Source organism: Lithobates pipiens, unplaced genomic scaffold, assembly GCF_037356315.1.
Source record: "Lithobates pipiens isolate NorthernLeopardFrog02 unplaced genomic scaffold, aLitPip1_a1.2 Scaffold_11, whole genome shotgun sequence".
In the NCBI taxonomy this organism is placed as follows: domain Eukaryota; kingdom Metazoa; phylum Chordata; class Amphibia; order Anura; family Ranidae; genus Lithobates; species Lithobates pipiens.
In genome coordinates, this window is record NW_027507696.1 from 2,681,362 (window position 1) to 2,694,875 (window position 13,514).

Here is a 13,514-nt window from a genome sequence, read left to right on the forward strand (position 1 = left end):
CAGTAGGTGACAGTGTTATCACTAATTCACTGATAACGCACAATGTTTAGGGGCTGAAGATAATAACCCAGTAACTCTGGGTCAATGTAGGGTAGGTGAAAAGGTTCCCAATCCTTTCTGCAAAAATTGCCTTTTCTTTAATTTTTCACCCCTCTAATTGCCAGGTAAATATGGAGAAAAGTTCATTTTAACTCCTGAGTGTGAACATCTGAAATGAAAACTTTGAGAATGAATTCACCTTTACCAAAAAAACTGCCTATGCAGATAAGGGAGCCTGTAGATAGAAATAAACTCTGCAGCTTTGACCAAAGTTGAATAATGCTCTTGCTATATGTGTAGGATATTTGCATACCTCATAAAGCCTACTGGAAAACTCCCATAGATTGCATATGCCCAGTGCCGGGACAAGGTCATCCAGAGCCCAGGGCAAACATGCCAAACTGCACCTCCCGCCCCCCCAAGGTGTATGAGCATTATGCTTCATCAAAAATCCCCCCCCCCAAAAAAAAACCTAAGCATAAATTCCCCCTCCTCCCAGTGCAAATCTGTTCCCCCTGCTGAAATCCCCACTCCCAGCACAAATCTTGTCTCCCCCACCCCCCAAATCGCCCCCAATTCAAGTGCCGCCCCAAAAAAATCACTCCTTCATGCACAAATTATCTACCCCTAAGATTACCCCTTCCAATAACCCCACTGCAAATCCCCCTTCCAGCACAAAGCGCCCCAATCATCCTTCCTAGCACAAATCTTCTTCCCCCCATTCCTTCTCGACAATACATTTTAGCATACCCTACCAAATTTCCCCTCCTAGAACAATACTTACTCCCTGCTGCCCCCCAAATCCCCCTTTCCAACACAAATCCCCTCCCCCCTATTTCCTTGTGGTGCCCCCCCACCGCCCATGATACCACAGTGCCACCCCTCCTGCCCACCCCTTGTCCCGGCCCTGCATATGCCCATCATGTTGCTAGGACCTTGCTATGACACGTCCACCTGTTACGGTTCTCCACCATCACAGGGGGGCGATTTAAACCTCCTCACATGCACTTTCTATCTGAGCCCTGAGCTCAGCATTTGCGAGACCACTCCTGTGATGGTGAATGGTGTGGGGTCTGTCTTTACTCTTGACTTTCCTGGTCTGAATAATTGTTCTGGGGTGGTGTCTCAAAAATTATAAGCCAACTCCAGAACTAGCATTCTCCAAAAGAGGCGAGCAATTGTGGCCGGTTTATCTCTCAGTACAAACGTACTTAACGCCCAACCCTGAGCTCCAGTTCCAATGCATTGTACATAAAATTCTCTCTGTGAAGATACCACAGCCCTATCGTTCCTCACCAGAATGACTTTGGTCCTGTTGAAGATGGGCTCCAGGTATGTCAATATTGGGTTGATTCCGGACATCTGTTGTAAGAACCTCATGGAGACAGCAATAAGGATGGGTTTGTAGTAGTGCCGCTCAGACAGGTCCTTGCACGTTAATGAAGTGTTCTGAAAGAAGATGTGACACCATTAACGCTGATTAACCTTCTGCCAAAAAATCAGTTTGTAATTTTCTGGAACCCTTCCCAAACCGTTGTGTCATTGTTCTGGGTCCCTAGAGGCAGTGTGTTGTTTTATCACCCTCAAATGTCAATGTCTCACTGTTCTGAGAGTCCCTAAATCTCATGTGTCATTGTTCCAGGACCCCCAAGTGTCAGTGTAACACTGTTTTGAGACCCAGTCGGAAGATTCCAACGGAATGTGTCCTATCGGACCGTTTTGTTGGATAATCCGACTGTGTGTGGTCTCCATCGGACTGTTTCCGTCGGAGTATCCAACGGACCAAGTTTTCCAACTTGTCCGTAAAATTTTCAGACAAAATGCTCCGATCGGACATACTCCGATCGTGTGTAGCCTACTCCGACGGACAAAGTGCCACGCATGCTCAGATCAAATTCCTACATCACAGCTATTGGCTACTAGCCTGAACCTAGTCCCGTCGTAACAAAATAACGCCATCACGTTATGTACAATCGGATTTTCTGACAACTTTGTCCGACTGTGTGTATGCAACAGTTTCGGACAAAATCCGTCGGACAAAATCCAACGGATTTGGTTGTCAGAATGTCCGACCGTGTGTACAAGGGCTAAGTGGCACTGTTCTGAAGATCCCAAGTGTCAATGTGTCATTGTCCTGGGGACCCCTCAAAGGGTTACCGTGTTATTTTTCCAGGAATCCCATGTGTCACTGTCATAGTTCCAGGATTCCAAACTGTTAGCGCGTCGTTGCTTTGGCATACCCAGTGTCAGATTATCATTATTCTGGGGACACTGATTTGTCAGTATTTCAATGTAGTCATGTTGCTCCCCAAGAATCAGTTTGGCATAGTTCTGGGACACCCCTTCCCTTTTGTGTCATTGTTCTGGATCCCTTTCACCAGTGTGTCATTGTTCTGGATCCCTTTTACCAGTGTGTTATTGTTCTGGACATCTACATGTTAGTGTGTCATTGTTCTAGGCTCCCAAATGTCAGTATGACATGGTTTTGGAACTTCCATGTGTCAGTGTATCATTGTTTTTGGATGCATAGTTGTCAGTGTGTCATTTCTTTTGGGCCTCCTAAGTAGGGATGAGCTTCGTGTTCGAGTCGAACATACGTTCAACTCGAACATCAGCTGTTCGCCCGTTCGGTGAATTTCGAACGTTATGGGCCGTTTGCGCCAAATTCGTGTGGCGCTCGCGGCCCACAATGCACTGCGATGACGCAGTGCATTGCTGGCTCATGATTGGCCAATCACAGCGCTGGCAGCGAGGAGAGCCATGATTGGCCACAGGCAGGATGCCTGTGGCCAATCATAGCTCAGGCTGTGTAGTACATGCCCCACACTATATAAGGCCGCCAGCGCGGCGGCCTTTTGTAGTGTGCTGGCGTCTGTAGCAGTTAGTGGGTGTTCTGTGTACCTTCAACACAGTACACACCGATCGTTATCGGCCGATTTTTCGTTCTTGCTCTTCTGTAGTGGTTGTTGTCTGCGTGCCCTGACCGCAGTATACACCGCTATATCCACCTATATAGCTAGCGATATATCTATCTTTTATAATAGAGCTTGCAGTCAGTGTTAGGAGCTTGTGCGTGCTGTCTGCGTGCTCTGAACACAGTATACACCGCTATATCCACCTATATAGCTAACCATCTTGCTCGTTTTAAATAGAGCTTGCAGTCAGCGGTAGGAGATTGTGCGTGCTGTCTGCGTGCTCTGAATTACAAACAGATTCTACTAAACACAACAAACCTACACAGTCCCTGTCTTGTTTGCACCGCCTGTATACTGCTGTTCTGAGTATATAGGGCCTGGGGGCCACAAGTGTTTCCTTTTTTTAATATGGGTACGGGCTTCCCCTTAATATGCGTACAAGACCCAAAGGGGCTGGTAATGGGCAGGGAGGGCTACCCATGCCATTTTCTCAATGATTTTCAACCATATTACAGGAACCAGATATAACATTAAAACCGCAAGCAGTTTTAAATGACGTTATTTCCGTTAAATGTCATTTTGTGCAGGGACTGTTCTAAACACGGGAAACACGTGGCACTTCACAGGCATACTACAGACACCCCCCAGGCACCATATTTAAAGGAATATTTCACTTTTTTTTTCACTTTAATCGTCATTAAAATCAGTGCTCCCGCCAAAACGGCAGTTTTTAAAACTTTTTTTTGCATTGACCCATGTCCCCTGGGGCAGGAGCCAGGTCCCCAAACCCTTTTTAGGACAATATCTTGCATATTAGCCGTTAAAATTAGCACTTTTAATTTCGAACGTTCGAGTCCCATAGACTTCAATTTGGTTCTAACGTTCCTACGAATTTGGGGTCCGTTCGAAAGTTCTGGTGCGAACCGAACCGGGGGGTGTTCGGCTCATCCCTACTCCTAAGTGTCAGTGTGTCATTGGTTTGGGCCTCCTAAGTGTCAGTAGGTCACTATTCTTGGATCTCAGTTGTCAGGGTATCACTGTTGCGGGACCATCCAGTGTTCAGGATGATTTTGCTTTGGGTTCAAGTGTCAGTGTGTTGCCCTTTGACCTGCAATACCGTATTCATAAGGCTGTCCTCAATTCTCTTGAGCTCTTCTCTGTATTCTGTATTTGGCCCTCTGAGCCACTCTAGAGCCTTAAGGGCTCTATCTGTTTTTCCTTTAGCAGTGAGGAATCTTGGGGAGTCTGGCATGAAGCACAGGAGGATGAGCATGGTAATTACAGGTATTTCACCCACTATCGCCAGCCAGCGCCATGGTACAACAATACCTGAGAAGACAAAAGTAAATAATCTCTATATGAACTGGAAAATTTGTATATTTTAGTTAGAGGTAAGAAGAAAAATAATTACAGATGGTGGGAAAGCTTACGTAAAAGAAATGTGAATAACATTTATGGATAAATATGTTAATATTTTCAAATGTATTCAAAAACAGATATTTGAGTAACAAAGTATATTCTGCATATTCCGACTTTTGCTTACAGCTAACTTTTACCCTCCTAATCAGTGACTACTGTCACATGAACATAAGGCCTCTTTCACACGGGGCGGATCAGTAATGATCCGCCCCGTGATGATCCGCTTGCTCAGCTGGGATCGCTCCGTTGTCCCCGCTGAGCCAGCGGCGGACAGGGCGGTCTCCGCACACTGTGGAGGGACCGCCCTGTCAGCTCTCCGCTCTCCTCTATGGGGGATCGGATGAGCACGGACCGTCTGTCCATGTTCATCCGATCCGCTCTGCAGACGGATAGAAAAATAGGATTTTCCTCCGTCTGCAGAATCGGACAGTAGCGGAGGCGGACGATATCGGGTGTCTGCGGATGCTCATCTGCAGACACCCGCTATCCCATAGGGATGAATGTATGCCCGTATTTCATCCGCAAATGGATGGATGAAATACGGACATACCATCCGCATGTGTGAAAGGGGCCTAAAGTAGCACAAAATCCAAAATGTTACAATTGTCACCAGTGGTGGCTGGTGCTATAAATTGTTGGGGGGGCGCAAACAAACCCCTCCTGGTCTGCACTCACCACGGTCATGTCTCCTCTGATACTACTCTCCTCCTCCACTTCCATGATAACCCAGTCTTCTTTCCGGGTTCCATATCTTCAGCGTCCTGATTGGCCAGGACGAGAATCCAAAAACTGGAAGTGACGCAATGGCAAGTATTGATTCGCTAAAATCACAAGTGGGAGGGTGCAGGGCACAGTGCTCTGCGCCCCGAGGACATCCTAAAACAAGCCAATTAGAGCCTCGGGCTCTTAGCACAATGTTTGTACAAAAATGATGGACCTAATAGAAACCCCATTAGTCCGGCGCCCCGCACTTTGCAGTGAATGCATGAGTGATTTTTAAATAAATTATAATATAATTAACCTTTTTTAATTTTAAGATGTTAAAAAATGTTAGTCATATTCTCAGTTATTTTAAAAATAAATCATTGTATGATTATGCAAACTAACTTTTGGAACTTTGGAGGGGGGGGGGGGTGGAGCTGCGTCCCTGCGCCGGTTATGGACTAGCTACCATTGACTGTCACCATAGCAAGAAGTGAGGGGAAAAGAAAAGACATGCTGTTCCTTGCAAAAATGCTGTAAGTTATAAACCATATCCAAACGCCAAATAAAAAATATAATATATTGCAGCTTACTGGCCTTTAGATGTGGTGGCTGCCTTTGTTTTGTTAATTTTCGATTGGTAATACTGTAAGTAACACACTTCACGTCCCTTCATGTCTACACTAATTTCTGCAGTGCATGAATGGAGGGAGCCATGGTCACACAGGCTGGACCTCAAACACCTCTACCTTTGTTCTTCTCCATTACAAGGGTATTTTGGGAGATTAGTAGACTACACCAGTAGTTCAACAGGGGTGCCGTTTGGGTTCCCCTGGGCACCATGAGAATGGCACCCAGTTTTCTCTGTATCAGAATCATGAGTTTACATCGGGTGGGTGGGCTGGCCCCAGTACCATAACAGCCAATGACGTTCTAGGGAAGTAAGCATGGCATCGTTTATTACTATGGTGTTGTGGGCCAGCCTGTCACACTCCTACACCACAGCAACACTTAACACTGATCCAGGGCAGGAGGCACGCAGAACCACCCCTCCGTAAAGGACAGAAGTCCGACTCCTCCAGACCTCCTGCCCTCTGTGGCCGCTGCTGGAGCTAAGAGATAGGTCTCTGATGTGAAGCAAGTAATGTGTGACCGGGTGGGGGCTCTGATGTGATGGGAACATTTGGTGATAGGGACTCTGATGTAAAGGTGGTTCTTTGACATATAGGGAGGACTTTGATGGAAAGGGCGGCCTCCGATGTGATGGGAGGGGGCTCTACCATTATGGGAGGACTCTGATTTTCTGGCATCCTCCTGCTTACTGAAATTGTTTAATAGCATCTCTTAGAAGTGTACTCTGAGGTTGAGTCGCATTCAACCTGTTGCATATGTAGATATCTACTATCCTCTACTGTCTGAATTTGTAAATACAATATATCATGTATGCACTTCCTGCCCCTGGTTCGTTGGCTTTGAAACCCTAGAACAGTGATGGTGAACCTTGGCATCCCAGATGTTTTGGAACCACATTTCCCATGATGCTCAAATACACTGTAGAGTCTCAGTGGAATCAATTGGTATTCCAGAAGTGCTGTTTGACCTCCTTGTAAAAAGGGGTCATAATTCTCTGGTGAGTGGCCACCCATCTCTTGAGCACTTGTGGTGAAGAACTAGGAATCAGATTTTGAGCATCACAATTTGGTGTTGAGATTTATCATATGTGGACTTTTAGCTTGCTATTTATTTGTACTCGCATTTTTGATTCACTGAACATCACTAACGCCTCATCCTTTAATATAAATTTCCTGCTACACTGTAGAGTGCATGAGCATCATGGGAAATGTAGTTCCAAAACATCTGGGGTGCCAAGGTTCCCCATCACTGCCCTAGAAGGAGGAAGTGGGAAGAGAGAAGGGACTCAGCCACATTTCCTGTGCATGCTACTAAATCTTGGGCAAGTAGATATTATAAATTTCTAAGGGGAGACTAAAGTGCAGAGTAGATTCGGAGTTTCAGAGCCTCACCAAAGTTCCTGCCAGTGAGATGTCCCATTCCAGGCTAGTTGGACAACAGTTGGAGAATACCTCCGTGAACGCTGATCTTGTCTTCAGGTTTCTGACACAAAGACAGACACCACATTATCCTCAGAGGCCCCTGCAACATTCATCCGGAGGTATCTCTATATAAAAACTATATATACTCAGGTATATGTACACAAATCCTTTTATCAGGCCCTTTGTTGATAATATCTGTTTGTACATTGTATGTGTATACTGTTATCAATCTCTTCTTATTTACAGCTTGTATTATTTCTATGCACTGGTGTGCATCAATATGCTTATCGCTAATGTTATATGCTGGTTGCAGTAGTTCTTCTGCTTCTAATTACTTTGATAATAAATTGGTTAACTTGCCAGGAAGGGAATACCCTTTGTTCATATAGGCCCTGCACAGGGTGGAGGCACTGCCAACTGTATTATCAAACCTACTCTTGCACTTAGAAAACGTTCTGGTTCTATTATTCACCTACAGGGTTAATGCAATATCCTGTTTGGGAGGGGAGGGAGGGCCATTTCCTCATAACCCCCCCCCCCCTTAAAAGAGGGCTATATGGGGGGAATATGGGATCCCTGGCAATGAGTTTAGGTTTAAAGTGTTACTAAATCCACAACAGTAAAATGTCAGGGCTGGCTTAGCCCTTCCTCCTCTGGGCTGGCCGCTCAGCTGTCGGCTAATTGCCAGCTCTCTTCTCTTTCCACAGTTACCAGCTGTTCCTGGTGATGCTAGTCTGACCTGCCTATTTAAAGCCTTCCAGCCCACTCTTTCCTTTGCCTTTGCGTTGGTCACATCACTAGGAACCAACTCCTGCTGTTTGTTTCAAGACTGGCTTGCTGACATCCCTCCTGGCTTCTATCCTGCTTGCAGTTGCTCTCCTTGGATCCCTGACGTCTGGACTGGCTGATTACCCGATCTGGTTTATGAACTTTGGACTGGCTGACTACCCGATCTGGCTACTGGACTCTGGCTATGCTTTTTCTTACTTACCTTTTTATTTTTATTAATAAACAAGTGTGATTTGATTGTACTTCTGTCTCTGTCTGTTTCATGGTTCCTGACAGTAAATCAGTGTGTATATGCAGCATAGCATGCTTGTAAAACTCACAGTGGAACTTAAGGGGTTAATCCTCTGCATTGTGTAAAAAGACTGTTTTGTCCTGTATGAACAAAACTTTTTTGTTATTATAAAAAGTAATCTTTGTCAGGGTTATACGTACTGAGCGCGTACAGGACCAAGGCACCACATACTGCCATAAGCTGAGGACAAGCCCCCAGTGCACCCCTCACTCCCGCGTGAGAGATTTCTGAGATATAAACCTGCAATATAAACAGATATGATACATTGTTCAGTATATTAGGCAAAGTAAATGACACAATAAATACAGGATATGTTTTTTTTTAATTAATGAGCTAAAATGTATTACATGAATGAGTCAGCAAAACAAGAAGTAGCTTGTTAAAGGAGAAGTATGGTCAAAGCTCTTTTGGCGCTACTTTTCCTGCGGTCCTGTGACCCAGATTCAGCCAGGGCAGCAGGCTAAAGTCTGCTGTCTGTCGATGTCACAGGGCCAGTCCAGGCTCTGCAGGGATCTTAAAAATAATTTTGGGATCTGCCCAGATGCCTGACTGCTAAGTGCCTGAGCCAGTCGCTCCTGCCCCCTCCACAGCCTGGCTCTCCAGTGAGCACTGGAGGGGCAGAGAAGAAAGCGGTGATTTACAGTCACAGCTCTGTGCTCAGAGTGGACAACAGAACTGAGTGATCAGCAGTGTTTGATCGCTCAGTTCTCAATGTAGAGCTGGCGGGGGGACAGATGCAGCACCGGATCAATGCTGCAGCCATCTTAGTGACTATAGATGTTTATTTTTGTTAAATCCCACTCTTCTCTTTTAAGACCAGTAGGTGTCCTATTCTATGTCAGACATGAACAAGTACCAGGTGTTAAATGATCAAATGACTACTTAACCCAGCATACCCTGTCAAAAAGCCACCCCTGCTAGACAAGGCAACATTTGGGAGATAGCAGGACAGCAAATTAAAGGGCTGTACTATTTGGGTGAAATGTGTGTAATAGTTCTATGGTTTAAAAAGTCAGTAGGGGAGCAATTCTTACAATTATTGTAAAATGGTCCTCTATACTAGAGCTGCCACGACGGGTCGACGTAATCGATTACGTCGACTTCAAAAATACGTTGATGTGCATGCAGGGCGTCGATGCGTCACAGTGCTCCGTATCTCCCGCTCTCCTCCGTGCCGCCATCCCCCTCTCTTCTCCCCCTCCGTGCTGCCGTCCCCCTCTCTTCTCCCCCTCCGTGCTGCCGTCCCCCTCTCTTCTCCCCCTCCGTGCCGCCGCCCCCCTCTCTTCTCCCCCTCCGTGCCGCCGCCCCCCTCTCTTCTCCCCCTCTCTTCTCCCCCTCCGTGCTGCCGCCCCCCTCTCTTCTCCCCCTCCGTGCCGCCGCCCCCCTCTCTTCTCCCCCTCCGTGCCGCCGCCCCCTCTCTTCTCCCCCTTCGTGCCGCTGCCCCCCTCTCTTCTCGACCTCCGTGCTGCCGTCCCCCTCTCTTCTCCCCCTCCGTGCCGCCGTCCCCCTCTCTTCTCTCCCTCCGTGTCGCCGTCCCCCTCTCTTCTCCCCCTCCCTGCCACAGTCCCCCTCTCTTCTCCCCCTCCGTGCTGCCGCCCCCCTTCTCTATTCTCTGTGTCCCCCCCCGTGCTGCCATCCTCCTCTCTCTACTCCCCCTCCGTGCTGCCGCCCCCCCCCCCCTCGGTATCTCAGGATGGAGAGCGGAGGTAGAAGCCGGTAAACCCGGCTCCTTCGTTTTCAGAATGGACAGAATCAGTGACCACTGACTGTCCATTCACATAACTGAAACATTGTAACCTCCCGTGATTACGATGTCTCAGTTAATGAATGAAGAGAAGCCGCTGTCTTCTCTCCATTCATTATCAATGCAGCAGAGGCTGCAAAGAAAGGGACTGGGGAATCTCTGTCCTCAGTCCCTTTCCCGGTCTCAAATGGGAGATGTCAAAGGTCTGTTAAGACCCCTGATATCTCTCCATAGCCCCCTCAACAGGGCTGATAAAAAAATTGCAATAAATAATAATAAAAAAATTGTAAAAAATAATAAAAAAAACAAAAAAAAAACACACTGACACTGTCCCCCACACACACTCCCCCTTAAAAAAAGAAAACATTGTAAAAAATAAATTATAAACATTCATGAACTTCTGAACAGAAAATATAAAGCTAAGATAAAATAATGTATATTATATATATATATATATATATTATTCTTTTATCTTAACTTTACAAAAAAAAGTACATAAAAAAAAGGTAAGAATATAAGTACATATTTATATATAATATATATATGTATGTACTAGTTATATTCTTTTATCTTACTTTATTTTTTTTTTTATGTACTTATTTTTTGTAAGGTTATCCAAAGGATTAATTAGCTAATCAAAAAAAAAAAAAAAACACTAGATTAATTAAAAATATAAATAAAAATAATCGTATAGTCGATGACTAATCGAAAAAATAATAATCGATAGATTAGTCAACAGACAAACTAATCGTTAGTTGCAGCTCTACAATACACACACTACAGATGGGCAATTGTGATAATATTTGGCAAGAAATAGAAAATAACGACAATGCGCAAGCAACTGACAGGCGTTTTTTACAATACATAGAAAAACAGGTGCTTTCAATTGGCTAAAACAAAAACACTCGAAGCTTGAATACACATGTAAATTTGCTTCTAAAATTCTTGTATAAGTGTGCAAAAAACGCTGAAATAAAAATGCCTGAAAATCACTCACTCAGGTGTGAATGCAGCTATACAGACCACTAAGGATGAGCTCAGGCGTGTTCGCACGGTCCACGTGCGGAGCCCGCCAGGAAGTCGGCGCAGCGCTGCGCTAATCACAGGCAGTGAGACATTGCCCCCGATACGCGTCTGCAGAGATCGGGCAATGTCTGACTGCCTGTGATTAGCGCAGCGCTGCGCCGACTTCCTGGCGGGCTCCGCACGTGGACCGTGCGAACACGCCTGAGCTCATCCCTACAGACCACAGTAAAAGTAAGCTGGTGTGAACACCTGTTTGTAATTAATTGAAAAAAGCATTTAAACAGTTCCCCAGCTGACAGTAAGCAATTTTCATCAACAAAAAGGGAGGAAATGGGGCAGTTAATCAAAGATAGAAGAGAAGGGATGAAAATAAAGTAAATTTTATAAGTAGCAATTTTAATGCATTTTTACAGTTTTATCACCAATAAATAAATAGAACACAGTCAATGAACAATGTGTGTCTCTTATAGGCCTTTTAGCAGGAATTTCTGCAGATCCTGGCATCCCAAATTTCAGCAAATCTAGATTTCCTGCCGGTCACACACGAGTGTAAATTTTATGGCAAGTGATTGCGAATTTACCCGTGTCACCACAAAGTACAAAAGCCGCACTGTCCCCAATCATGCAGAGACGAGAGTGACAGCATTCCGCACATTTCTCTATGTATGAGCCGCATGTCTCTATTCCAAGAATATTATTCTAATCGAAACCTTCTGACTGCGCTGAACTTCCCTTCTTCACAACACTGTATGCAGGTTGATGTTTTATCAAATTTCAAAAAAAAGAATTGAAATATTTGCTTTCGCATTTTGTTCTGTATAATGAAAAGCCGATCTTTTACTTAAGGCCCGTACACACGATCGGACTTTTTGACAACAAACATGCAAATTAGCTGTTTTGAGGCAACATCTGTGTCGCCTCAGGCGACCGGGATCCGACTTTAGCGGCGGGCAGCTTGCAAAATGACTTCTATATAGAAATCAATGCAAGTCGCCCCAAAAGTCGTACAGGAACCTTTTTCTAAGTCGGAGCAATTTGAGTCGCTCCGATCCATTGCACAGAACGGGACGCGACGACTTGTCAGGTGGTTAAGTCGCCTGACGAGTCACCCCTGTTTGAACCGACTCTTACCAGAACTGGTGGACCCCCTAAAGAACAGGGTCTAAAATGCCAGCAGATTTAGCCCTCTGCCTCCGTCCTTCTGAAGCACTCCAAAACCAGCAAAAATTTGCCAGGAAGGGAATACCCTTTGTTCATATAGGCCCTGCCCAGGGTGGAGGCACTGCCAACTGTATTATCAAACCCACTCTTCCACTTAGAAAACGTTCTGGTTCTATTATTCACCTACAGGGTTAACGCAATATCCTGTTTGGGAGGGTAATTTCCTCATAACCCCCCCCCCCCCCTAAAAGAGGGCTATATGGGGGGGAATATGGGATCCCTGGCAATGAGTTTAGGTTTAAAGTGTTACTAAATCCACAACAGTAAAATGTCAGTGCTGGCTTAGCCCTTCCTCCTCTGGGCTGGCCGCTCAGCTGTCGGCTAATTGCCAGCTCTCTTCTCTTTCCACAGTTACCAGCTGTTCCTGATGATGCTCGTCTTACCTGCCTATTTAAAGCCTTCCAGCTCACTCTTTCCTTTGCCTTCGCGTTGGTCACATCAGTAGGAACCATCTCCTGCTGTTTGTTTCAAGACTGGCTTGCTGACATCCCTCCTGGCTTCTATCCTGCTTGCAGTTGCTCTCCTTGGATCCCTGACGTCTGGACTGGCTGATTTCCTGATCTGGTTTATGAACTTTGGACTGGCTGACTGGACTCTGGCTATGCTTGACTACGCTTTTTCCTACTTAAAGAACAGGGTCTAAAACTCCAGCAGATTTAGCCCTCTGCCTCCGTCCTCCTGAAGCACTCCAAAACCAGCAAAAATCCTCCGTGATGTCCTGGTGTGGAAATGGAAGGTTTGGTCTGTGAACTGCACTCCTCAGAGAAAAGACATTGCTGGATCTGGCATTAAAGGCTGGGTATGGAGACAAGTGAGGTGAAGATGGCCCCCGCCCGTCTCCTTAACATTGCAGGGCGGAAATCCATAGCTCTTAAATATAATTTTTTTTATTTTTTTACATTTTTTAAAATTTTTTATTGCATTTTAGTGTAAATATTAGATCTGAGGTCTTTTTGACCCAAGAGCTCTTATTTAAGAGGTCCTGTCATGCCTTTTTTCTATTACAATGGATGTTTACAGGAACATTTATTTAGGGATAAAAGTGACACATTTTTTTCTTTAAAACAGTGTAAAAAATAAAAGGTAAAATAAATAAGAAAATTTTTTTTTTTTTTTTTAAATGCGCCCCATCCCACCGAGCTTGCGTGCAGAAGAGAACGCATAGGTGAGTAGCGCCCACATATGAAAACTGTGTTCAAACCACACATGTCAGCAATAATTCTAGCCCTAGATCTCCTCTGTAACTCAAAACAGGCAACTTGTAGATTTTTTTAAATGTCGCCTATGGAGATTTCTAATGCCACGTACACACG

At 45.2% G+C, this 13,514-nt stretch overlaps 1 protein-coding gene across 1 annotated transcript in view; it reads right to left on the bottom strand.

The window, feature by feature from the left end:
* SLC2A6 (solute carrier family 2 member 6) overlaps positions 1–13,514 on the bottom strand; it is a 45,343-nt gene that overhangs the window by 13,180 nt on the left and 18,649 nt on the right. The window contains exons 4-6 of the mRNA XM_077468171.1: positions 8,351–8,450; positions 4,072–4,283; positions 1,336–1,488 (exon numbers count right to left, since the gene is read on the bottom strand). Of these exons, the coding sequence (XP_077324297.1) occupies positions 1,336–1,488; positions 4,072–4,283; positions 8,351–8,450 (465 nt within the window). The remainder of the gene's footprint in view (positions 1–1,335; positions 1,489–4,071; positions 4,284–8,350; positions 8,451–13,514) is intronic.